Source organism: Diplotaxodon limnothrissa, linkage group LG4 (assembly GCF_057381915.1).
Source record: "Diplotaxodon limnothrissa isolate DT_005_m linkage group LG4, D_limnothrissa_male_GT1.1, whole genome shotgun sequence".
Lineage (NCBI taxonomy): Eukaryota > Metazoa > Chordata > Actinopteri > Cichliformes > Cichlidae > Diplotaxodon > Diplotaxodon limnothrissa.
In genome coordinates, this window is record NC_140599.1 from 2,897,799 (window position 1) to 2,925,738 (window position 27,940).

The following is a 27,940-nucleotide window of genomic DNA, read 5'->3' on the forward strand; positions in this document are numbered from 1 at the left end:
TCACGTATCAGCGTCTGTTGGTGTGTTTCTGGGGTCGCTGGCTGGAGGCTTTCCCAGAAAGGTCACATGCGACGCCAGCTTGTGTGTCGCCAAGCTCGACTTCAAAGCAAAAGCCCTCCCACACTGGTCACACTTGTGTGCTTTAACTCCACTGTGGACCAGTTTATGTCTCTTTAAGTTGCTCTTATAATTAAAAGCCTTTCCGCACTCCTCACATGTGTGGGGTTTTTCTCCGCTGTGGACCATCTCATGGATTTTTAAGTGGCTCATCCGAGTAAAAGCCTTCTCACACTGGCTACATGCGTATGGTTTGACTCCTCTGTGCAGGCGCTGATGAGTTCTCAAGTTGCCCATCAAACTAAATGTCTTTCCGCACTCCTCACATGTGTGGGGTTTTTCTCCGCTGTGGACCATCTTATGGGTTTGTAAGTGGCTCATCTGAGTAAAAGCCTTGCCACACTGGCTACATGCGTATGGTTTGACTCCTCTGTGTAGGCGCTGATGAGTTCTCAAGTTGCCCATAGAACGAAATGTCTTTCCACACTGGTGGCATATGTGTGGTTTGACGCCGCTGTGGCTGAGGTGATGTGTTTTTAAGTTGCTTTTCCGAGTAAAAGTCTTTCCACACTGGTCACAACTGAAGGGCTTTTCCCCACTGTGGATGCGCTGGTGTCTTCTGAGGTGACACGGGGCATGAAACTTCTTGTTACACTGATCACACCTGTAGTGCTCAAGTAAGTTTGCACTTGAGTGAGCATCTTCAGCCAACTGAGAGCACTGAGGTGTTGGGCTCTCTTTGGCGTCTTGTTCCTACAGCAACAAAGACACAGGCAGGGAGTCAGAAGCTTAATAAGTGTTTGAGTTAAATCTTGTTTTGTCGTGCCGGCCTCTCTGCTTCGATAAGAAACCTGTTTGTTGGATGATGCCCATAATAGTAACCTGTTGTGCTGTAAATTGTTTGGATGCGTTTTGGAAAAGAAAGACTGTATTATTGCATAAAATACATTTAAACAAGTGCATCGCTGATTGCATCTTGTGGACATCGGTTCTACCAGCTGATTGCCCTGCTCAGTCTTTACGCCCGACCCAACGAGGGACAATCAAATGCAGAGGGGACAGTGCGACTTCACCCGTGCACTTGCACCTCTTGCACACAGTCCTCATTTACAAAGTGCTCTGCAAATCACCCCGTCCCTGTTACAGTGCAGCGAGCCAAAAATGAACCATTTAGTCCTTGGTGTAAGACCAGGGGTGTCGAACTCCAGGCCTCGAGGGCCGGTGTCCTGCAGGTTTTAGATCTCACCCTGGGTCAGCACACCTGAATCAATTGATTAGTTCGTTACCAGGAGAACTGGAAGTCATTTAACCATTTAAATCAGCTGTGTTGGAAATAAGGAAAGGTCTAAGAGGTTGAAGCCTTCGTCTTTCCATTTACTATTTTCTTTTCTTAACATGCATTTTGTTTCTCATGTTCTGGAAAACTGTAAATAATTACTAAAGGGTGGTAGTTAACAATAATCATAATGATATAATGACAATAAATGATGATCATTCATGAAAGTTGTACTGATAGACTTTTCACGTTTCCTAAAAGCAGCTCGGCCTTGGTTTGCACGGCACTTCCAGATGTGTTTATAAACTACGAACAATTTCACGTATAAAAGTCTGTAAAATGTTCGGACTCATGATTTATAAAAACGATGTTTTTCTCACCGTGTGTGAAGAAAACATTTTCTTCTTTCCAAGATGGCCGACTACGTTCCTCCGTCAGACTGCTCGACCCACCAACACCTGCCAGGAAAGAGCTTTATTAGGCTCCGGAGCCGAAATGCACATTAAAGTCACTTTACATCCAGATGACTTAGACCGTCCTAAGATAATAAACTTTTAGCCTGGTCTAGATTAAACTGAGCTGATGGCAAGACGGAGGATCAGAGGACTTGAAGCTTTAAATAATCCCTCAAGGAGACAGGTCTAACCTTTCCTTTGAAATATCTCTGAGGTAGCATGGACAACATACACGTGCAGATGAGAAATGACACCCTGATTCAATCATTCCCTCTCTGTAAACACTTTAACTGGGAAGCCAAGCTAAAGGTTAAATGATCAGCAGCTGTAGGTTTAGCTGTGCTCGTATGCCCGGACAATCCAAATATATAAATAAAGAACTGCACACAAACACAATTACACTACTTGATCTGTTACAACCGAGCGACATTACTTGTCAGCATCTGGAATCATGGAACTCTTTGGTCACGGTGAAGGAACAGTGTGCAGGGCTGTTTTTAAAATGAGGTTTTTCACCAAGCATCCTGATGGGCTCTTCCCAAGAGTTAGTGGACAGATAGTTGGAGGTCATGTTCCCAACAAGCAGCAACTGGTGCCGAGGATGAAAGGAACCATGAATGTGCTCAAAGCTAGATTGCGAAACCGCGATATCAGAAACACATCCTGCATGTGCTGAACTTGCTTTCTAGCAAAGCACCCTGGTTTGCAGTGTCCCAGGTGTAGGCCAGCACTGAGGATTGTTCTCCAGTCACTGTACACACAGTTTAAGGGAGGACAGCAGTTCCTACTTTGAAGGTAAACCTTAAATGATCAGCAGCCATGAGTTTAGTTGTGCTCGTACAAGTTATTGTCTCCAGTGTCTCTGCGGGTCCCTAACACTCCCTCACAAACACACCTGAGCTGGGAACATACCTGAGGGAGAGCAGCAGATGACAGCATGCAGGAGACAACAAACTAATCTAAACATATAAAACAACTCCAACCAACATCAGCTTGGTGGTTACCTTTGGAGGAGCCCAGCCCATGAGCTGTGCTGTGATGACTTATGGTGAACAGGTGTGCCAACAACTAAGAGCCGAGACAGAGCCTCTTAAAGCTGTAGGACAAAAAACAGCACGTCCAGAGCACCTGAAGGCCAGAAGGTGGCAGCAGCAAACGGGTGTCAGGTACAATCTTCAGCTTCCATAGTATCTACAGATCATACACTCCTCCCTTTGCTCAGTGTTTTCACCTTCAGCACATAAAGGTGAACTTCAACCACACCAACAGACTGGAATATGTTCACCCACACAGACCTGGACCAGTACGCCTCATCTGTACTGGATTACATCTCCAAAACCACAGACAGTGTCACCACCTGACAGTGGGCAGGGATAGCTCAGTAGGTAGAGTGGTGGCACCATGATCGGAAGGTCGGTGGTTCGACTCCACTGAACGGCTACCCTGAGGTACCCCTGAGCAAGGTACCGTCCCTACACACTGCTCCCCGGGCGCTGCATTGGTGGCTGCCCACTGCTTCACTGGGTGAATGGGTTAAATGCAGAGGAACTATATCCCTACGGGGACTAACATGCACACTTTACTTTACACCCAGAAACGGATCACCATGTACCCCAACCAGAAGCCTTGGATGAACCGGGATCTTTGTCTCTTCCTGAAGGCCCGCAACACCGCCTTTAGGTCAGGAGATGCACACGCCTACAGCACAGCCAGGGCTAATCTAAAGAAGGGCATCAAAAAAGCCAAACACCATTACAAAAAGAAGGTAGAAGAACACTTCTCCAACTCCAACCCCCGACGCATGTGGCAAGGACTCCAGACCATCACAGACTACAGGACCACCAAACCCTCCCCCGCATCCTCTGATGCAGGGGCGGAGCGTGGGGGTGGCTTACGGGGCTTAAGCCCGGGTTGTTTTGTCAGAAGCCCGGGGTATTTTGGAGTGTAATTTTTTCATAGTTAGATGCCTGGCTGACAACTGTATAAAACAAAAAGTACACACAATATTCGAAGCACATAGTGCACACTGTGGGAATTTACGACTGTGCGTGAATCCCCCCCTGATATTGGTATGATCCAAGCTCAGGCACTAAGCGACTGAGCGAGGGGGCGGGGGGAGCTGCTGCCCGTGAGTGCGCTGTTGGAGAGACGGAGCCAGCCATACTAAGGAGAGCTTAAGTTTGAGCAGGTACCAAAGCAAATCATTCGTACCGTACAAATAATGTAAATGTGACGGTGCATCACGAAAGATTGATATGAAACTGATCACTTGACCAATATTATTTTACTTGCTCTTCAAGTGAATCAACAAATGGCGAAATGAAAAGCCGAACAAATGCTATTTTTTAGAGAATCTTAGCTTACGTGTGTTTATTTCATATTTTCAGTTCTTACCCTCCCCGACTAAATCGGTTTCAGTTATGTACTGAAATATAAGAATGGACATTAGAGGGTTCTTTCAAAGAAAAAACTCAGGTAAATGTTATTTTATATATTATGCTTTGTATGTTGTTCAGTATATTTCTATGCAAAACAAGAGGGATTTCAGTACACAGCAGGATATTCACATTTGTAACCAGATATTTACACTTTAGGGAGAAAACATAAAACATTTTTACTGTACAACATCAATTTAGAGTAAACTTTTGTTTTAGATAAATATTGAAATATATTTTGAATTAGTTAAATGTCAGAATAAAGAGAGACAGAGCTTTCTATTTTTTATCACTTTCATTAAATTTAGGAGTACATGTACACTAAGTTTATTGTTAATTAATAAGAAAACTCCAGAGGATTCCATTCTGAGCTGAAGAAGCTTCTGATAGGTTAGTAGAGTCCATGTGAGTAAACTGGTGGCACAGCTGTGGATGCATATAAGGCAAAACACAGAGCCTGTTTCTTTGACATGGGAAAATCAAGAGATGTCAACCAAAACACCAGGAAAAGAATCGTGGAGCTCCATAAGTGTGGCTCAGTTTGAATACAATTTGGTGCCATTTGCAATTAAAAAACACAGACAGTTTCTCTCTTTACTCTTAAAGTTAACAAATATGTTTTTATATTTATCAATCTAAAAAAATAAACATTTAGTCTGATTTGATGTTACAATTAAAAAAGTGTTTGTGTTTTGATCTGAAGAGTTTGTAAATATGTGGTTTCAACTGTATATTTGATGATTGTCAGCACAAAGAGGGAGAGAGAGGAGCAGAGATTGAGATGGAGAATGAGGACAGAACAGAGATGAACAAGAGCAGGTGAGACACACATGTTAGTCAAATGGTTGTTTACTAAAAGTATCACTGTATCACAGGTCCTCATGTATCTCGTACCTAGTGTTTCTTTTTAGGTTTGTTATTTTTCAAATTCTATATTTATTAAGTTCTGCAGGCTTGTTTGCACAACAAGGCTAAATAATTATATAAACTTTTCTCAATCTAAATATTGTACTTTGGTAGAATTAAATAAATAAGTGTAGTGCAGGTCTATGATGATTTTTAGTGCTACTATCATCTAGTTCTGATTCTGGTTCTGTCTTGGTTAAGTCCTCAGTAATCCTGCTTTTGAACTGTTGTAGTCCTGTTTTAATTCTGGATCAGTTCTGGGTCTGGTTGAATTGGGGTTTAGTCCCTGTGTCTTGATACAGCCCCGACTTTGTTCTGTCTTGCTGCTTAATTAAAAAACTAGTTTAAGGTGTCCTGCATGTGTGATATATATATTTCCCTATATGAAGTCATTCTTTTTTGAACAAAACTCAAAACAGAGCCTATTAATCTTTCAGTCATTTCTACACCCCCCCCCCCCCCCCCCCCCCCCCTCAAAAAAAAAAAAAATCCCACATGCATACTACCCTTTAGGGCTAAGCCCCGGGTGTTTCAAATGTCTGGCTCCTCCTCTGCTCTGATGTCTCCTTCCTCAATGAGCTCAACAACTTTTATGCTCGTTTTGAGCGAGGGAACCCCACAACCAAAGCAGACCACCAACCTCTGACTCTCTCCCCCACCGATGTAGGAGCGGTGCTGAGCAGGATCAGTGTCCACAAGGCTGCAGGTCCTGATGGCATCCCCGGGCGTGTTCTCAGAGCGTGTTCTGGGGAGCTTGCAGGAGTGCTGACAGACATATTCAGTCTGTCCTTGGCCCACGCTGTGGTACCGGCCTGCTTCAAATCCACCTCCATCGTCCCGATACCCAAAAACTCCAACCCATCTTGCCTCAATGACTACCGCCCAGTAGCACTCACCCCCATCATCACTAAGTGCTTAGAGCAGCTGGTCCTAGCACACTTCAAATCCTGTCTCCCCCCCACCCTGGACCCCCACCAATTCGCATACCGCCAGAACAGGAGCACAGAGGATGCAGTCTCCATCGCACTGCACTCTGTCCTCTCACACCTGGACAACAACAACACCTACGCCAGAATGCTGTTTATAGACTTCAGTGCAGCGTTCAATACAATCCACCCCTCACAACTCATCAGGAAACTGACAGACCTGGGCATCAGTTCCCTCATCTGCAAATGGTTACTGGACTTCCTGACCAACCGCCCCCAACATGTCTGGCTGGATAACCGCTGCTCATCTACCATCACAATGAACACCGGTGTACCACAAGGCTGTGTGATGAGCCCTTTCCTCTACTCCCTCTTCACCCACGACTGCAGACCTGCTGATGGTTCCAACACCATCATTAAGTTTGCAGATGACATCACGGTGATTGGCCTCATCAGTGCTTTGAGCGCTCAGATGAGTAGAAACGCGCTACATAAGAACCAGTCCATTTACCATTTGGGTAATAAAATTGCAGGTAACATTTCCAAGGCAGGTAGGAAAAAAATGAGCTGCTATCAGTGTATGTTTGTTTTAAGGTGAGGTGCCACGAACCCGCATGTAGGGAGATGTAACCTCGTACCTCAGAAGTGTCGATATGGGTGTATTTCCATCTGTACAGCAGTATTTAGTACATCCTGGTACTTGGCAGGATGTGCAGGAGGCAGAGAAAGAGCATAAGCTTTCAGCACCTGTTAGAAATGTCACTTTCCCACATAAGAAATAAAAGGTGCTCCACAATAGTGCTGCAATTGAATATATTTTGCAATGAATTGAAGCCCATGTCAGTATTCATAGAAGAAATTGTATATGAATGCACAGCTTCCTTACATGTGCATTTGTTTCATTTGCAGATCACGCCAGACAGCTCACAAAGTCCATGATGAGGAAGCCAACCATAGACAAGCTGGCGGCTAACAGAGAGGCTGATGTCAATAACTTTGTCAAGTTCATCACCAAGGACTCTATTCAGAAGTCCCTGGGGATGTATCTGGAGATGCTTAAGAGAAGAAAGGCTTAGAGAGGGGAAACATGTTTGCACACTTTGTAGCACCAGCTACAGATGTAATCTGACATCAGGCAGTGAGCAGTCTACATGTTTGGGGGATAAAACCCAGCATTTACCCCTCAAGGTGTTAATAAAAACACTCGAGGTTAGGGTGTGACTTTTTGTTTTGGTTTGAAGAGCCGTACACTCGGGCAACCTGCCGAGCCTTCTCCATCACTCAGCATTACCTGCAGTATGCTTACGCGAGCAAACTGCTAATTGTTGCAAAAGAGTCTCACATATGAAGGACTAACAGCAAATCTGACCTTTAGTGCATCTAAATGTGGCAAAGCCTTTGTCATCTCTAACAAATGTTTGGTTTTTACTGTGAAATATCCGAATAAATGTCTGGATTCATACATTAAATGGATTAAAGCGTGTGGTTCTCATTCATTATCTCTGTAACTCAGACGTCTCTACATTCAAATGACAGTGGAGAATGTTAAGAGGCCCTGGGACCATTTTTGTACATTTTAGTTTTTCAGTTACAAGCCATTTGCACTGTGTTGAATGGAATATAGCCAAATTCCCTAAAAAAATGTTTGGCATAATTTCATTTCAAAATTCAAGTCTGACTTCCTTAAATTAGCTTCAGTGGCTAAGCTAACAATACACATCCTCTTAGAGCCCTAGGGACCATTTTTGACCCATTGACTTCCATTATAAACGCTATTTTTCACTGCAGAATTATTACCGTTAATGTCTTGGTGATTACTTATGTTTCCGTTTCGTTTTGGTCTATGAGCCTTAGAGTTGTAATTTTTTTATTTGTCCACCGGGTGGCGCCCTTGCTCCACATTTGATCCCTGCTGGAAAACAGCGGGCTGCTTGGACAGACCTGCGGGAAATGAAGCCTCATTTCCGGCGTGCAGCAGCGTCTTCGCCCGCTGATCGGGCGGGACCATTTTCGGTCCCTAGGACCATGAGAGGGTGCTTTTTTTTTTTAGTCAACAGGAAATGACGTATTTGTTGTCACGTGGTACCGGACGTATGTGCTGGAAAAAGGAGTCCCCGGTGATTGTGCCCCGGTCATCGTCGCGACTTACCCCGGGAAGATGCACTTATTTCGGCCTAGAGGAGAAGCATTTGCCACCTGGAGACCATTTTCTGGTCCTGAAAAAAATAATAAAAGGCGATCGAAATGAATGTTGGTGCCAATCTTTAGTCCATCTAAAGGCCTAATTATAATAACAGTTGAATATTACCTCAAATGTTTTTTTTGGAAAATATTCAAGTTTTATGTTTTTTGGGGCAAAAAAAGCAGTGCGCTCATGTGACGAAACCGGGATATAAAGGGTTAAAATCCGCGAAATGTAATTAAAACTTGACATGAATATTTCAAGGAGAAGTAGGTCTAAAAGATTGGCTAATTTAAAGTGGAATAAAATATTAATATATAAATTTTTTATAGCACTTTTTTGGGCGTGGTCGATTAGGACCGATAGTGTGTGCATTTTATGAAATGCGCTCCTGCAAAAAAAATAAAAGGCGATCAAAATGAATGTTGGTGCCAATCTTTGGTCCATCTAAAGGCCTAATTATAATAACAAACAAATATTACTTCAAATGGTTTTTTTGGAAAATATTTAGTTTTTTGGGGCTAAAAAAACAGGACGCTCATGTAATAAAACTGGGATTTAAAGGGTTAAAACAACGAAAATCGAATTAAAACTTTATATGAATATTTCACGGAGAAGTAGTTTTAAAAGACTGACCAATTTAAAGTGGAAAAAAATATGAATATATAATCTTTTTATTGCACTTTTGGGGCGGGACCATTTTTGGTCCCCAGGGCTCTAAAGGGATGCATTTTTAAGGGTCAGCCAGGAGTTAAAAATTCAGCGGACAACCAAATCAAAATGAATCTTGCATTCTTATAACAAGGAGCATTTTTCATTCTTTGTATGTTTGTGTTTTGGACAATTGAATCAATATACGACACTTCAAAAGGACCTGAGTGTCAGCGCAACACAATCGGCTAAACTTCAGGTGTGCAGTGTCTCCACACTTTTCACTGTCACGTCCTGTGTGTGACAGACATGAATGACCTCTGCTGTGGTGCTCCCTGTTTTCTTTGAGCACTACATTTACACATTTAAGAGTATTACCCTCAAATGTGTTTGGATTTGTCAGTGTGAGTCGTCTACTAAGCCTAAAGCTACAAGTCACTAATGTGACTCCTGGAAAAGTAAATGTTCTTTCATGTAAAGAGATGAAATCAGCACGTGTATTCACTTTAATATTACATCCTCGGGGGGGAGGCTAAGTATTTTGCAGCAGCTTGGTATTGAACTGCAAACCTTCCAATTAGTAGAACTGAACTACAGCAACCCCAACTCAACTGTTCAGCCAGGACAAGCAGTGCTTGTCTAGTCAGTTATACCAAAGCATAAGTGATGTGCTTCTACATCACTGCCATCTTGAGGCTGCAGTCAGCTATCGTCTCTCCAAGCACACTTCTCTTGGACGCTATTAGAAACTCTAGTGTCTCTATTTCCCAGGCGTCTTTAGCTTTTTGTATGCAGACAACCTGATTTTCCATTTCAGTGTTTAAAAATCACAGGTTAACATATGTGGTGAACACATTTCAGCTTTACAGGAGTAACTGAAGATGACTGATTGTATTACTCTACCGCTCTTTTATGTTTTTTCAACATTTTTGGCTCAGTTTTGCAGGTTAGTGTTTTGCTGTGTGTTTGAGCTGTTTTGGGAAATTAATTAAAAAACTTTAAACTCTGAAGACATTTAAGCAGACAAAGGAAGTGAAATAAAATACACACGCGTTATTAAAGGTTTCCAAATCAACAAAGGGTCTCAGTAAATGTTCCAGACAAATGTGCTCCACTGCAACAAGAAGCCGAATTCTTTACAACACACAAGTTTTCAGTGAAATTCTTTTAGTGGCTTTATTGTGCATTTGCATTTCATGAAGCTGTGGCTGACAGTAGTCCCCAACTGAATGATCATTGTGCTGGCTGCAGATTGAGCACGATGTGTGGAAAGCTTGTGGAAGTCACGGTTCAAGCAACGTGAGCCTAACCGCTCAGCTTCACCTCCACGGGGAAGTGGTCGCTGACAGCCAACGCCTGAGAGACAGAGAAACCGTTCTTTTAGTGGCTCACAGTTTGTGCTGCAGACGGCTTCAGTTTCCACAGGTTTCTTTCCAGTGCTGAAAAACTCAACGTGCCTGCATGGTAATGCCATCACTACAGTATACACTGCATTATGATTTTGTTTGCATCTCTGTGGTCGTTACTACAGCCACTGCTTTACAAAGTTGCTCGATTTTCTGTAGCTCAAAGCTGATATTAAAAAAGCAAAAGTGCTTTAAAACTGCATGATTTCTGATGGGGCGACTGCTTTGCCCTTTGTGTAGAATGCCTCTCTTCTGATTGGAGCTCAGTAAACATTTTGCTGACGAGTCTATGGTCTCAGTTGCAGTGAATACAGCATTATGTTAACTTTTTATATTGACGTTTCCATTAGTGTCAGCGGGGAATGAGGCAGGTTGTGCTTTTTAGTTCAAATGAATTCTTACAGAGATAAGGATTGAAATTCATCTGTTACCAGATCTTGTTTGAGATTCAGGTCCGTCATGTAGTTATACACCTTCGCACTATCTTTCACCACTCCTCTCATCATGTCCGCAGTGACCACAATCCTGCAAACACAGAAAGATGATTAGAGTTTAGAGTTTGCGTGCACACATCAGAACGACCTGCCACAATCTGTCTACCTGTCGTAAGGGCAGACAGTTTGCGACACGGTAGTGTCGGCCGCATCAGTGATCAGCCAATGGAAAGTCTTGTCAGTGAAGATGCGGATCTGCTGCCAGTCAGACCCGGACACATAACTACAGCCTGCGTTGAAGTCACCCAGCAGCACGATGTCCTGCAGGGAGAGTAGTGTGAGTCGCATTTACCGAATGTGTGTTTTTCCACCAAATAAATGATTTTTACTTGTAGGCTGTAAATACATCATTGTTCCAGCGAGCGCGGACATCTGCCACCACGTCATAGAGAGCATTTAGCTCCCGAACAGCTGATTCTGGGGAGGTGTGCTGAGGGATCAGAGTAAAGTCTCTCACAGCTACAGAAGAGAAGGGAACGAAGGAGTGTTGACAGTGACGGAGGCGCTTACACTGCATGAGAACGATAAAGGACTAGTGACTAACATGTCCCAGGAACTACCACGCACAAATGTTTGAATGAGGATCCACATCATTATCAGTGTGATGCAGAAACAGCTGTATAGCTCGAGCCACAGCACCTACCAGTGTGTTTGGAGGAGAACATTACGACAAACGGCTCCCTGCTAAAGGCGTCTTGTCCAGTTTCCTCCGGGCCGTCGTCATAGGTGTAGCTTTTTGCCACCGATACCAGCGCCTCCCTGTGGAGAAAATCACCACCTTTTCATTTGCTGCCAGTGTGTACTTCATTTCTAAACATGTCCAGTTGCTTCTCGGGACAAATTTATTGTAGTTCTGCTTTTCCCCTTTTTTTAAATCACTTCTTCTGAATTCTGAGTGTGTATAAGATGTATGTTTATGCCAGAACAAAGACGGAGGATTTGCCGTTAAATTACTTCAAACATGCCTCAAACACTACAAACATGCTGGAAATATAAATTTTTAATCAAGTTGTTTTGAATGGTTATTTGAGAAACTTATGGGAGGTTCTTTAACCCTCTGAGGTCTAAGTGATGATGATCCAACACCAATCCTGACTTTAACCCCGGGCAACGTGAACAAGTCATTTTTATTTTTGTTAAATTGTTTGGCTTTAAGAAACAAAGAAAACAATCAAACTATTCACATTCTGCCATGAAAAAGACTTTTTCCCTTTCTACAAAATACATATTTAGAGCAAGAACTAAAAATGCTTTTTACACGGCATCACTGCAACGAACCATGTTTTGTTGCAAACAGCCGCCCCTCCCTGAGCCTGACTCTGCCGGAGGTTTCTTCCTGTCAAAAGGGAGTTTTTCCTTCCCACTGTTGCCAAAGTGCTGCTCATAGGGGTCATTTGATTGTTGGGTTTTTCTCTGTATGTGTTATTGTAGGGTCTACCTGACAGTATAAAGCGCCTTGAGGCGACTCTTGTTGTGATTTGGCGCTGTGTAAATAAAATTGAACTGAATAAATATCATTTCACTGTGTGTAGAGTAGAGACTTATTTTTTTCATCGTGGTGCACCTGTAAAGGAAGAGATATCGCTCTTTATAGGTGCTCGCACCGAGAGGCTCGCTGACGATGTATTTGTACTGAGGAGAATCTCTGGGGGGAAACAAACACACACTTTTATGTTTCCATACGTTTGCATTTCATGCTCAGTGTTACTCTGAATGTTCCATGTTCGGTGTGTGGACTCACTTGTTGACGTACTCCATGAGTTTTTGGGTTGCTGAGAGATCACTGTCTCTGACCTCTTGGATCAGAATGACGTCATAGCGTTGGACAATCTGCAAAACACACATAAAAAATGAAAATGAATCAGCTGATTGTCCATCTTGCAACATCACGTTTGTTTATATTTTACCTTGCACGAAAAAATTCATGTGTTAAGCTTTAGATTGTAAAGGCAACGCTACAGCTGTTGCACATCCAGTTATTTCATTGATCATTCCTTAAGCATAGAGGTGGGAATATTCTGGGAATATTCAGGTTTACTTCTGCAACAGGCCAAATCATCCAAAGCATTTCTCAAAATTCAGTTCAAACTATTTCAAAACGCACACACAAGATAACACTTCTGGATTGGTTTTGAAAGCACTCTGACCCAAATTGCATTACAAATGGGTGGATGTAAACATTTTGTACAAACTGTCATATCTACCAAAGAGGGAAAAGTCCCAGACCTTGGTAATGATGTTCATCAGAGTGGTGTTGGAGGCTTTGGTGTCTCCGAAGGATTTGATGTTAAAGGCTCCCAGCAGCAGCGAGTTAGAGAGATGCAGCAAGGTCAGAAAAAGCCCCAAAGTGCCCACCAAATGCATCCTACACCAAACAGGTCACATGTTAAAAATGACTTAGAAATCACATGAAACACTGACGCTTACAAATGATTTCATATTTATTTTACACGTATGTAAGCTAATGACTTCCCAGGTTATCAGGTTAATAATTTCCAGTTCCTGTGCATTAAAAACCGATTTGCAGGCTGAAGTAAGGCCTTTCCTTTCACTCCATATTTCTCTGTCATAAAGTCCAGTTTAACATGGAGTTTAGTCCAAAACAAAGCGGCTCATGTTCCACCATCTGCTGAGAGCTCATGACATGAGAGTGAGAGACCAAACACCTGCTCCTCTGGATGTATTTTTGGCAGTTTATCTAACATGCTATTTAGCGCGTCGCTATTTGCAGCATGTTGCAAGGCTTGGTAAAATATTATCCTTTTAGGACAATATATTACTCTGTTGCCCTGGTTACACCGTCCTGGAGCTGTTGTGGAAGACCAAAGGTTGCCAAATATGGAAACAGAGAGCTGCATTTATACTGTGATGGTTTGCATGTGCTGCTGAAATGTGTTTGTAAACGCACAATTACTGCAGGAAAAATGCACAAAAGTTACTGTAATGCTGCTGTAGCCTGAAACATCCACTCTAAACAAGAAACTGGCTCACAGTATTGCACCGAATACAGCTCAGATGTTTTTGTAGCGAGTGAGAGGTCCATACCTGCTCCTGTATGTCTGCACGGTGGAGACGCCTGAACTCGTGAATCTTCTGAAAGCTCCTGAAAAGCTTCTGAGCAGAATGGCGACCAGTGTCTCTTTTGAGGTTTTTATCTACCTGCAGGCGCATGTGACTGCAGGGTGCTGGGGAGGAGTACAGAGAAAAGGTGTGTTGTGGATGGGGTACAGATTTCAGGCTTTCAGGTTCTCACATCCCAAGATTGCAGTGCAACAAGGATAACGTTGCAACCTCAAATTCTTTTCTGCTCGTCATACAATAAAAACACTTCAGCATTGTTTTAACTTGCTGTTGTCCTGTTTGGCATTTGTGTGAAGTTCTGTCACACTTCACAAATGAACTCAGAATGAGTGTCGCAGTGTTGGGATGACCTTAAACTTTGGCAAAATCCTTACGGAAACTGAAGAAATTCCTTCAAGCAGTTTGAAAGATGCCTTGTTCATGAGAGCAGGGACAGACAAAACATAATATCTACTCTAGGTCTGCTCCAGCAGAGACACGTAACAGTCATTAACAATAACAACAGTAATATTGCTACAGCCTTGTTAAACTATCATCTGTCCCAGTGTTATATCTTGAAATCAGACCTTCAAAAACCTTCCGATAGGCTGATACAACACAAGTATGCCACCGTCTCCACCTTATTGGTCAGAAAGTTTTTCTTCCCAGTTGTAGCTGAACAAACAGAACCCATTCACTTACAATGCATTCAAGCTTGACAACACAATAATACACTTTAGTGAAGTTTCATAAAAGTGCTCATACTTACAGCATGTTACAGTTGTCATGTTACTGATGAGGGTTAAGCTCTATGTTTTTAACATTGTAATCAGATCTGCCAGGTCGGTGCTTAGACATATACCGGTGTCCACTACACCCAGCCTCCTGACTCTTTCTTTACTGCCAGCTGTCGAGAATCTGATGCCTCAGCAAATACTGAATAAATTTCGGTGCCACCGCTGCTGTCCACATTCATGCTCCCGTCAGGGTAAACCATAGTTTCCCAAACTTTCCATGTATTTTAAACTTGAGAATCCAAGTGAAGCCAAGATGTTTGCTGACTATTAGTCTTGTTTATGAAGTAGACAAACGAATTTTGTGTAGAAAGGATGAGGGCTCAGTGTGCGCGTGAGGAAAGCTTGCACGAGAGGAAATCTCCACTGGGACATGGAAAACTACCACATACTGACCTAAAGAGCAACGAGTACAGAGGGAGAAACAGCAGGAAGTGCAGCTTAACCACAGATTTGTAGCCACTCTTGCAGTTTAAACCAAAGACCAACAGAGAGTTGCACTAGGGCCAAAGTAGCAGGATCATTTTCTGTATTTGACTTTTGGTTATATGCACATGTGACCTGATGGGGACTGCAGATGTGCAGTATCTGCACCTTGTATTTTTCTCTAACATCCATAAACATGCACACTCTGGTAAAACTAATTCAAGTTAAATACTTCTTTGTAAGATGTTTAATAAAGAATGATAAAATGGAAAAGTGCCATGTGTGTAGCTAAAAATAAGCCCCAGAGCGAACGCCAAGGCTGCAGTCTGGGAACCGGCGGGGCGGTCACCGCTGGGATGTGCTTATCAGAGTGTGGAAAGTTGTGGACTTTAAAGTGTTGAACTTTGATGGATAACCAGTCGTGTCTCAGATCAAACGTGCAGAATAAAATCTTTGCCATAACTGTTGGCATGAGAGTGATGCTCATTATCCCTTTTGGCAACATTTTGAATAGCACCATCTGGTCAAGCAAGGCCATGTGACACACTGAGCTCGTGATACTGGTTTTGGGCGGCAGTGATACGGACACTACTGGACTGAAACTGGTTTGAGAGTCTGCTAAAACGACAGCATGTAAGGACACAATGACTGTGTTTTAGTAAGTGTTTACCTGTTTTACTAAATGTACTTAAGAACTGCTGAGACCGTTTATAAACCTGTGTTTAAATTTCAAGAAAAGAATGACGCATTTGCATTTCTGTATTAATAGTTGGAACCGAGGAGGAAATATGAATATGAATGCAGCTGCATCGTTTTTTGCATTCATGATGTCGTTTTATTCAAATCAGTTTGTGTTAAATGCCCCAGACAACAAATCTGTTGTCGGTTTAATTTCAGAAAGGATGGCGCCACATCATGTGATCATTACAGCATATGTACAGATCTAAATGCATTTCATGTCCTATTATAGTTTTATTCACTTCAGATTAGCATCAAAGTTGTAGCCGCGTCTTTGCCCATTATGAGCCATAAAGTTGGACACTGTTGGAGACTGTTCTGCTGGTGATAAATGAAACGAGACGATCGTTTAAAAGGATTTTATTTTGAAATCTAACACCCATGTAGAGCTAACATTGACGTAATAACGACGTAATAACGTCGTAATAACATCGTAATAACATCGTAATAACATCGTAATAACATCGTAATAACATCGTAATAACATCGTAATAACATCGTAATAACATTTTTACAGTTTGTGTAAACCCAACAGAAACCATGTTGTCCCAGAACGCTGCGTTTGTGTCCCATATGTAACACCGTGTATTATCCAACTTATTTCACATGGTTTAACTTGAACTTTAAAAACTACAATAAAGTTTTGCTGTATTACCAGTAACAAATCTTTTATATACACATTAGCTTGTTTAAAAAAACTGACTGAATTACCTCTAAACTGGTTCTAGGCTTTGTCACACTGGTCGCACTGGTTATTGTCCATGGTCAGTAAGTGTAGGGTTGACTTAAGCTCGAGTTTGTGTAAACTGAACTGCTGCACCGATCACGTATCAGCGTCTGTTGGCGTGTTTCTGGGGTCGCTGGCTGGAGGCTTTCCCAGAAAGGTCACATGCGGCGCCAGCTTGTGTGTCGCCAAGCTCGACTTCAAAGCAAAAGCCCTCCCACACTGGTCACACTTGTGTGCTTTAACTCCACTGTGGACCAGTTTGTGTCTCTTTAAGTTGCTCTGATGATTAAAAGCCTTTCCGCACTCCTCACATGTGTGGGGTTTTTCTCCGCTGTGGACCATCTCATGGATTTTTAAGTAGCTCATCTGAGCAAAAGCCTTCTCACACTGGCTACATGCGTATGGTTTGACTCCTCTGTGCAGGCGCTGATGAGTTCTCAAGTTGCCCATCAAACTAAATGTCTTTCCGCACTCCTCACATGTGTGGGGTTTTTCTCCGCTGTGGACCATCTCATGGATTTTTAAGTATCTCATCTGAGTAAAAGCCTTCTCACACTGGCTACATGCGTATGGTTTGACTCCTCTGTGCAGGCGCTGATGAGTTCTCAAGTTGCCCATCAAACTAAATGTCTTTCCACACTGGTGGCACATGTGTGGTTTGACGCCGCTGTGGCTGAGGTGATGTGTTTTTAAGTTGCCTTTCCGAGTAAAAGTCTTTCCACACTGGTCACAACTGAAGGGCTTTTCCCCACTGTGGATGCGCTGGTGTCTTCTGAGGTGACACGGGGCATGAAACTTCTTGTTACACTGATCACACCTGTAGTGCTCAAGTAAGTTTGCACTTGAGTGAGCATCTTCAGCCAACTGAGAGCACTGAGGTGTTGGGCTCTCTTTGGCGTCTTGTTCCTACAGCAACAAAGACACAGGCAGGGAGTCAGAAGCTTAATAAGTGTTTGAGTTAAATCTTGTTTTGTCGTGCCGGCCTCTCTGCTTCGATAAGAAACCTGTTTGTTGGATGATGCCCATAATAGTAACCTGTTGTGTTGTAAATTGTTTGGATGCGTTTTGGAAAAGAAAGACTGTATTATTGCATAAAATACATTTAAACAAGTGCATCGCTGATTGCATCTTGTGGACATCGGTTCTACCAGCTGATTGCCCTGCTCAGTCTTTACGCCCGACCCAACGAGGGACAATCAAATGCAGAGGGGACAGTGCGACTTCACCCGTGCACTTGCACCTCTTGCACACAGTCCTCATTTACAAAGTGGAAATAAGGAAAGGTCTAAGAGGTTGAAGCCTTCATCTTTCCATTTACTATTTTCTTTTCTTAACATGCATTTTGTTTCTCATGTTCTGGAAAACTGTAAATAATTACTAAAGGGTGGTAGTTAACAATAATCATAATGATATAATGACAATAAATGATGATTATTCATGAAAGTTGTACTGATAGACTTTTCACGTTTCCTAAAAGCAGCTCGGCCTTGGTTTGCACGGCACTTCCAGATGTGTTTATAAACTACGAACAATTTCACGTATAAAAGTCTGTAAAATGTTCGGACTCATGATTTATAAAAACGATGTTTTTCTCACCGTGTGTGAAGAAAACATTTTCTTCTTTCCAAGATGGCCGACTACGTTCCTCCGTCAGACTGCTCGACCCACCAACACCTGCCAGGAAAGAGCTTTATTAGGCTCCGGAGCCGAAATGCACATTAAAGTCACTTTACATCCAGATGACTTAGACCGTCCTAAGATAATAAACTTTTAGCCTGGTCTAGATTAAACTGAGCTGATGGCAAGACTGAGGATCAGAGGACTTGAAGCTTTAAATAATCCCTCAAGGAGACAGGTCTAACCTTTCCTTTGAAATATCTCTGAGGTAGCATGGACAACATACACGTGCAGATGAGAAATGACACCCTGATTCAATCATTCCCTCTCTGTAAACACTTTAACTGGGAAGCCAAGCTAAAGGTTAAATGATCAGCGGCTGTAGGTTTAGCTGTGCTCGTATGCCCGGACAATCCAAATATATAAATAAAGAACTGCACACAAACACAATTACACTACTTGATCTGTTACAATCGAGCAACATTACTTGTCAGCATCTGGAATCATGGAACTCTTTGGTCACGGTGAAGGAACAGTGTGCAGGGCTGTTTTTAAAATGAGGTTTTTCACCAAGCATCCTGATGGGCTCTTCCCAAGAGTTAGTGGACAGATAGTTGGAGGTCATGTTCCCAACAAGCAGCAACTGGTGCCGAGGATGAAAGGAACCATGAATGTGCTCAAAGCTAGATTGCGAAACCGCGATATCAGAAACACATCCTGCATGTGCTGAACTTGCTTTCTAGCAAAGCACCCTGGTTTGCAGTGTCCCAGGTGTAGGCCAGCACTGAGGATTGTTCTCCAGTCACTGTACACACAGTTTAAGGGAGGACAGCAGTTCCTACTTTGAAGGTAAACCTTAAATGATCAGCAGCCATGAGTTTAGTTGTGCTCGTACAAGTTATTGTCTCCAGTGTCTCTGCGGGTCCCTAACACTCCCTCACAAACACACCTGAGCTGGGAACATACCTGAGGGAGAGCAGCAGATGACAGCATGCAGGAGACAACAAACTAATCTAAACATATAAAACAACTCCAACCAACATCAGCTTGGTGGTTACCTTTGGAGGAGCCCAGCCCATGAGCTGTGCTGTGATGACTTATGGTGAACAGGTGTGCCAACAACTAAGAGCCGAGACACAGCCTCTTAAAGCTGTAGGACAAAAAACAGCACGTCCAGAGCACCTGAAGGCCAGAAGGTGGCAGCAGCAAACGGGTGTCAGGTACAATCTTCAGCTTCCATAGTATCTACAGATCATACACTCCTCCCTTTGCTCAGTGTTTTCACCTTCAGCACATAAAGGTGAACTTCAACCACACCAACAGACTGGAATATGTTCACCCACACAGACCTGGACCAGTACGCCTCATCTGTACTGGATTACATCTCCAAAACCACAGACAGTGTCACCACCTGACAGTGGGCAGGGATAGCTCAGTAGGTAGAGTGGTGGCACCATGATCGGAAGGTCGGTGGTTCGACTCCACTGAACGGCTACCCTGAGGTACCCCTGAGCAAGGTACCGTCCCTACACACTGCTCCCCGGGCTCTGCATTGGTGGCTGCCCACTGCTTCACTGGGTGAATGGGTTAAATGCAGAGGAACTATATCCCTACGGGGACTAACATGCACACTTTACTTTACACCCAGAAACGGATCACCATGTACCCCAACCAGAAGCCTTGGATGAACTGGGATGTTCGTCTCCTCCTGAAGGCCCGCAACACCGCCTTTAGGTCAGGAGATGCACACGCCTACAGTACAGCCAGGGCTAATCTAAAGAAGGGCATCAAAAAAGCCAAACACCATTACAAAACGAAGGTAGAAGAACACTTCTCCAACTCCAACCCCCGACGCATGTGGCAAGGACTCCAGACCATCACAGACTACAGGACCACCAAACCCTCCCCCGCATCCTCTGATGTCTCCTTCCTCAACGAGCTCAACAACTTTTATGCTTGTTTTGAGCGAGGGAACCCCACAACCACAACCAAAGCAGACGTGACGCCAGACCACCACCCACTGACTCTCTCCCCCACCGATGTAGGAGCGGTGCTGAGCAGGATCAATGTCCACAAGGCTGCAGGTCCTGATGGCATCCCCGGGCGTGTTCTCAGAGCGTGTTCTGGGGAGCTTGCAGGAGTGCTGACAGACATATTCAATCTGTCCTTGGCCCACGCTGTGGTACCGGCCTGCTTCAAATCCACCTCCATTGTCCCGTTACAGAAAAACTCCAACCCATCTTGCCTCAATGACTACCGCCCAGTAGCACTCACCCCCATCATCACTAAGTGCTTAGAGCAGCTGGTCCTAGCACACTTTAAATCCTGTCTCCCCCCCACCCTGGACCCCCACCAATTCGCATACCGCCAGAACAGGAGCACAGAGGATGCAGTCTCCATCGCAATGCACTCTGTCCTCTCACACCTGGACAATGTTACGAGTTCAAATATTGGGGATGGAGACAAGAGGAAAAACCACAATAACAACACTGGTCCGGCCGGGTTGAGTCAAACGATGATTTTAATGATCACACGCGTGGGAGATGGACACCGTACGCAGACAGCATCAGATCTCAAAATGGTGGAGCATTGATCAAACTCTTATAGCCTCTGATGCCTCCACCTTATCATAAAAAGCCTAAACATTCACATGCTTTCCCTCACACAGCGCCTAAGCTACGACCTTGGCTCCCTGTTTATCTGCTCCTGCTGAGATGGGGCAGAAAACTCCAGCATGTTCTGTTCTCTTCTAATCAGACAAATAAGGCGATGACTTTCTGCGAACAGTATTTCTTATAACTCAGCAGTATAATGCATCATAAAACAATATCATTCATCCACAATAAATCAGCAGTCTAATGTAATGCAAACTAATGCAAGAGTTATCACCTTCTTCTAATTCAGGAGAATAATGCAAACTAAAACTACATAATAATTCACAATCTTTAATTAGGGGTCTAACATGGCATAAAATAATATTATAATCTCACAACAACAACAACACCTACGCCAGAATGCTGTTTATAGACTTCAGTGCAGCGTTCAATACAATCCACCCCTCACAACTCATCAGGACACTGACAGACCTGGGCATCAGTTCCCTCATCTGCAAATGGTTACTGGACTTCCTGACCAACCGCCCCCAACATGTCCGGCTGGATAACCGCTGCTCATCTACCATCACGATGAACACCGGTGTACCACAAGGCTGTGTGATGAGCCCTTTCCTCTACTCCCTCTTCACCCACGACTGCAGACCTGCTGATGGTTCCAACACCATCATTAAGTTTGCAGATGACATCACGGTGATTGGCCTCATCAGTGCTTTGAGCGCTCAGATGAGTAGAAACGCGCTACATAAGACCCAGTCCATTTACCATTTGGGTAATAAAATTGCAGGTAACATTTCCAAGGCAGGTAGGAAAAAAATGAGCTGCTATCAGTGTATGTTTGTTTTAAGGTGAGGTGCCACGAACCCGCATGTAGGGAGATGTAACCTCGTACCTCAGAAGTGTCGATATGGGTGTATTTCCATCTGTACAGCAGTATTTAGTACATCCTGGTACTTGGCAGGATGTGCAGGAGGCAGAGAAAGAGCATAAGCTTTCAGCACCTGTTAGAAATGTCACTTTCCCACATAAGAAATAAAAGGTGCTCCACAATAGTGCTGCAATTGAATATATTTTGCAATGAATTGAAGCCCATGTCAGTATTCATAGAAGAAATTGTATATGAATGCACAGCTTCCTTACATGTGCATTTGTTTCATTTGCAGATCACGCCAGACAGCTCACAAAGTCCATGATGAGGAAGCCAACCATAGACAAGCTGGCGGCTAACAGAGAGGCTGATGTCAATAACTTTGTCAAGTTCATCACCAAGGACTCTATTCAGAAGTCCCTGGGGATGTATCTGGAGATGCTTAAGAGAAGAAAGGCTTAGAGAGGGGAAACATGTTTGCACACTTTGTAGCACCAGCTACAGATGTGATCTGACATCAGGCAGTGAGCAGTCTACATGTTTGGGGGATAAAACCCAGCATTTACCCCTCAAGGTGTTAATAAAAACACTCGAGGTTAGGGTGTGACTTTTTGTTTTGGTTTGAAGAGCCGTACACTCGGGCAACCTGCCGAGCCTTCTCCATCACTCAGCATTACCTGCAGTATGCTTACGCGAGCAAACTGCTAATTGTTGCAAAAGAGTCTCACATATGAAGGACTAACAGCAAATCTGACCTTTAGTGCATCTAAATGTGGCAAAGCCTTTGTCATCTCTAACAAATGTTTGGTTTTTACTGTGAAATATCCAAATAAATGTCTGGATTCATACATTAAATGGATTAAAGCGTGTGGTTCTCATTCATTATCTCTGTAACTCAGACGTCTCTACATTCAAATGACAGCTGAGAATGTTAAAAATTCAGCGGACAACCAAATCAAAATGAATCTTGCATTCTTATAACAAGGAGCATTTTTCATTCTTTGTATGTTTGTGTTTTGGACAATTGAATCAATATACGACACTTCAAAAGGACCTGAGTGTCAGCGCAACACAATCGGCTAAACTTCAGGTGTGCAGTGTCTCCACACTTTTCACTGTCACGTCCTGTGTGTGACAGACATGAATGACCTCTGCTGTGGTGCTCCCTGTTTTCTTTGAGCACTACATTTACACATTTAAGAGTATTACCCTCAAATGTGTTTGGATTTGTCAATGTGTGAGTCGTCTACTAAGCCTAAAGCTACAAGTCACTAATGTGACTCCTGGAAAAGTAAATGTTCTTTCATGTAAAGAGATGAAATCAGCACGTGTATTCACTTTAATATTACATCCTCGGGGGGGAGGCTAAGTATTTTGCAGCAGCTTGGTATTGAACTGCAAACCTTCCAATTAGTAGAACTGAACTACAGCAACCCCAACTCAACTGTTCAGCCAGGACAAGCAGTGCTTGTCTAGTCAGTTATACCAAAGCATAAGTGATGTGCTTCTACATCACTGCCATCTTGAGGCTGCAGTCAGCTATCGTCTCTCCAAGCACACTTCTCTTGGACGCTATTAGAAACTCTAGTGTCTCTATTTCCCAGGCGTCTTTAGCTTTTTGTATGCAGACAACCTGATTTTCCATTTCAGTGTTTAAAAATCACAGGTTAACATATGTGGTGAACACATTTCAGCTTTACAGGAGTAACTGAAGATGACTGAAAATAATCTTTAATGAATACATTGTTTCTTCTTTTGTGTAGGGGAGACCGGGGATAGTTGTAACGTGGGTCAGTTGTAACACTTCCAGTTTCTCCAATCAGGGCTAAGTTTCAAATGATGTGACTCATCCTGTGCATGCCCAACTCAGTTCTGCTATCACATGTGAAAAATCAGCACATTTTGTCAAACACAGACAATTTAACACGAAAAAAAGTAATTTGTATGCCAAAAAGTAAGTTTTTCTACTTTATTTCAATTTCTAATAGCATTATCTGCTTTGCAGTTAAACTCATCAAACTTAAATTGTGTTATTTGTATGTCTATGGGGATATATTCTGTGTAGGTCTTTAGTGCTAGTGTTTTAGCTGTTGGCTGTAATGTTAGCTAGTTCATGGCTATAGGAGTCTGGGTCAGTTGTAACAATAACGCAGATGTTACAACTTACCACACTATTACTTTAACTTATATTAAACAAGTTGGGGCAATGACATCAGCAGAGAGAGGTTCACTGGTCACCTTTGTATATGCGGTTAATGCCATTGGCAACACAATTCCTCCACTGTTTGTGTTCCCACACATACATTATGCAGACCTCTGTGTCAGAGATGGACCAGCAGGAAGTACTGGTAGTGGAAATAAATCAGGATGGGTGCAAGAAACAGATTTCCTCATTGTAATGGTGGGCGGTAATAACCAGTCCTCATGAAGAACAGTGCTCTTTAATGAATTCAGCACAGACTAACATCCAAGGGATAGCAGTGACACACATCGGCTATCAGCTAGCCACCTAACTGTATTCTATCTCTTTCTATTCTCTAAACCTTTTCCGGCTCCGCTTTACCTCTTATTTTGCGACACCACCCTCTAGTGGTGCAATATGATATAAACATTACGGAACACAACATCTCCTCTCTCTTTATAAAACGAGTTCACCAAATAGCATAGTACAGAAATAAAGTAATTCACTGTTTAGCAAACCAAACATACACTGGTGAACTTAAATGTCGCAATAGTTATAACATCAGAATACTACAGCTAGAAAAGCTAAATAAGCCTGACATTGTAAAATGAAAAGAAATTATTCCCGTTTTTCCATTACAATATTTTTCTCTAGTGCATTGGTGACAGGAAATCAGTTCTTCTTAAACCCAAAATAGAACAAGTAATGACATTTCTCTAATGTCCTTTTCAAGCAACCTATTATGGTACAATATAGTCTTTGTGCCAACGAGGCTTGTACTTGACGCGTGGCAGTCTTCTAGCAGTAGGTGAGCCAGTCTGGGTGTGGTGCAACCTAGCAGTGTCAGCGTTCTTTTCAGTCACTGGGCGACAGCGTGCTAGATGAGTGGCATTCCAAATCTTCCCATCACTCAGCAAGAAGGCATTCGAGCCTTTGGCTTTTGTTACAGGAGGGGTAAATCTGGGATGTCCTTTAGGGACATGGTGGGGTTTCCTTATCCTCACACTCTCTCCTGGTAGAAAAGAAGGTTTCCGTGCGTGACGCCTACCATCAGTGTAACGTTGCATTTTCAACTGATATTTCTGAACTGAGTGACGTGCAACGTCATCCAGTGGAGACACAGCAGGAGGCAAAGGGAGGACATCCAGTTTAAATCAAATCAAATCACTTTTATTGTCACATCACATGTGCAGGTACATTGGTACAGCACATGTGAGTGAAATTCTTGTGTGCGAGCTTCACAAGCAACAGAGTTGTGCAAAATACAATAATGTAAACAAGCAAAATACAAGAATGGCTACATCTGAAACTAATAAATATATGTACAATATATAATAGTATATGCATTTCTGGATGTGTATACTAAATATTTTTCTACGTGTGTGTGTGTGTGTGTGTACACATATTTTACAAATTAAATAGAGTAAACAATAAATAAAATATATAAAATAAATAAAATAAAATAAAGTACACATCTTCCTGCCATACAGGAGTTCATAGGGAGCGAGGGAAGTAGTTGCATGCTGTGTTGCACGGTAAACTTGAAGCCAATCCAGCACAGTCGCCTTCCATGGTTTCGACTGCTGGATTGCTGTCTGGATACAGGTGTGGAGAGCACGATGAAACCGTTCGATTGCTCCGTTTGAAGCTGAGTAGTAGACAGATGTTCTGCTGTGGGAGATGCCTCTATTCTGGAGGAATGAGGTGAACATTACAGAGGTGAACTGTGTACCATTGTCAGTCACGATGTTCTCTGGGTTGCCATGACGACTAAAGACAGATGAGAGAAACTGAATGACATCATCAGTAGTAGCAGAAGGTGAAAAGGCAAGCTCAGGCCATTTGGAGTAGTAGTCAGTCAATGTTATGACATATCTACAAGCAGGTATAGCAGTATCAAAAGGCCCAACAATGTCAAGACCAAATTTTTTCCACGGTCCATCAGGCAGTGGGACGGGTTGGAGAGGAGCAGGGTTAGTATGTGCAGTTTTGTCATTGGACTGACAGAGGAGGCATGAGGTTATGGCAGACTGAACTTGTGAGTCCATTTTTGGCCACCAGTAGAGGTCTCGTAGTCTTTGTTTTGTGCGCACAATCCCTTGATGACTTTCATGTGCCAGTGCAATCAGTTTAAGTCTCACTGAAAGTGGTGCAATGAGCCTTGAGCCTCTGAGAACATAATCACTTAGGGTTGAAAGTTCATTACGGATTTTGTAGTAAGGTGCAAGCGTGACATCAAGTGCTTTGATTGAGGCAGGCCAGTCGCTTTGTATTTGTGAACGCAAAGCAACCAGTTCAGGGCAAGTTGAACAGGCAGAGTCAAAGTCCGCAACTGGAAGTGAGGACATGGCAGCAGAGACTTGGGCTACCATTTCATGATCTGCATCTGATGTAGGATGGGAAGAAACAGGCAGGGGCAGGTGAGAGAGACAGTCAGCTGTATAGTTCTGAGAACCTGGGCGGTAAATAACATCATAGTCAAAACACAGGAGGCGGGCAGACCAGCGGGCGATGCGCATTCCAGCCCTATTAATCCCTTTGGTGCTCAGCAGTGTTGTCAGAGCTTGGTGGTCTGTCCGCAGAGTAAAACGTCGGCCCCACAAATACGTTCTCCATTTCTCTGCAGCCCACACACAAGCATAAGCTTCTTTTTCAACAGTTGAGTACTTTTGTTCTGTTGCAGACAGTGTGCGGGAAGCAAACGCCACAGGTTTTTCTGTGGCATCAGGTTGCACTTGAGCAAATACAGCACCAAGCCCATAGTCACTTGCATCAGTAGAGATCACGACACGCAAGGCAGGGTCAAACAGTGCCAGTGCAGGACTATTCACCAGGAGTTTTTTTACTTCTTCAAAGCTCGCTTGTGCATCTAAAGTCCATGTGAAGGTGTTCTTGTCATTAGCACAGGCAGGCATAGGGGCTACAACAGTTGCAAAGTTTGGCAAGAACTTGGAGTACCATGACACCAAGCCCAGGAAGGATCTCAGAGCAACAGCATCAGATGGGGGAGGGGCTCTCAAAACAGCATCAATATGCTCCTCATCAGGAAGAATGCCATCAGCAGTGACAACATGACCTAGGAAGCGTAGCGATGTCTTCCTAAAATGGCATTTGTTTTCGTTAAGTCCAGCATCTTTGAGCTTCTGCAGGACAGTGCTAAGGTTTTGGTCATGCTCAGCTGCACTTTTACTGTAGACAATAAGGTCATCCAGGTAGTTTTGGACACCTGTAGCTCAGGTGGCAGAGCAGGTCAGCCACTAATCAGAAGGTCGGTGGTTCGATCCCAGGCTGCCTCCTGGCTGCATGCCAAATATCCTTGGGCAAGATACTAACCCCGTGTTTGCCTACTGGTGGTGGTCAGAGGGCCCGGTGGCGCCAGTGTCCGGCAGCCTCGCCTCTGTCAGTGCGCCCCAGGGCAGCTGTGGCTACAATGTAGCTTGCCATCGCCAGTGTGTGAATGTGTGTGTGAATGGGTGAATGACTGAATGTAGTGTGAAGCGCTTTGGGGTCCTTAGGGACTAGAAAAGCGCTATACAAATGCAGGCCATTTACCATTTACCATTTTAAGAATTTCAGCCATCATTTTCTGAAAAGCTGAGGGGGCAGAGGCCAGTCCATAAGGTACTCTACAGAATTTGAAGAGTCCATCATGTGTAATGAATGCTGTCAAATCTCTGCTATCTTCATGCAGGGGCAGCTGGTAGTATGCATTTGCAAGATCAATTGTAGAAAACACTTTTGCACCCTGTAAGCTGGCAAACAATTCATCCACATGTGGTAAGGGGTAGCAATCAGTGATCACAGCTTTGTTTGGTTCACGGAGGTCTGCACACAGCCTTATTCCACCAGTTTTCCGTCCTGTCACAACAATTGGGGATACCCATGGTGATGCATCAATCCGTTCAATGACACCAGCTTTGAGTAAACGATCCAGTTCTGCTGAAACTGAAGCCCTCACAGCAAACGGGAGACGTCGCAGCTTCTGACGCACAGGTTTGACTGTTGGGTCAACTTTCACTTTATGCACAAAGGCACGCACACAGCCAATATCTGGGGCAGCAGGGATGCAAGAAGCAGGTGATGGGTTTGTAGACATCACAGAAGCAGTAGGATCAGTACATGGAGGTA

General features: G+C 43.4%; 2 protein-coding genes across 3 annotated transcripts; both read right to left on the reverse strand.

The window, feature by feature from the left end:
• LOC146633029 (uncharacterized) lies at positions 1 to 27,908 on the reverse strand. The gene is made up of 3 exons (XM_085352899.1): positions 27,693 to 27,908; positions 16,763 to 17,439; positions 1 to 721 (listed from the first exon to the last, which is right to left on the reverse strand). The coding sequence occupies exons 1-3, from the start codon at positions 27,906 to 27,908 to the stop codon at positions 1 to 3; spliced, it is 1,614 nt and encodes a 537-aa protein (XP_085209025.1).
• LOC146633030 (deoxyribonuclease-1) lies at positions 10,064 to 13,940 on the reverse strand. Of its 2 annotated transcripts, none has more exons than XM_085351281.1 (9): positions 13,834 to 13,940; positions 13,015 to 13,153; positions 12,530 to 12,618; positions 12,353 to 12,433; positions 11,432 to 11,547; positions 11,135 to 11,247; positions 10,895 to 11,049; positions 10,726 to 10,819; positions 10,064 to 10,244 (listed from the first exon to the last, which is right to left on the reverse strand). In XM_085351281.1, the coding sequence occupies exons 2-9, from the start codon at positions 13,150 to 13,152 to the stop codon at positions 10,194 to 10,196; spliced, it is 837 nt and encodes a 278-aa protein (XP_085207407.1). In that variant the 5' UTR covers position 13,153; positions 13,834 to 13,940; the 3' UTR covers positions 10,064 to 10,193. The 2 variants fall into 2 exon arrangements, with proteins under 2 accessions (XP_085207407.1, XP_085207406.1); XM_085351280.1 differs by having other exon boundaries at positions 10,697 to 10,819.
• Positions 27,909 to 27,940: the final 32 nt, after the last annotated feature.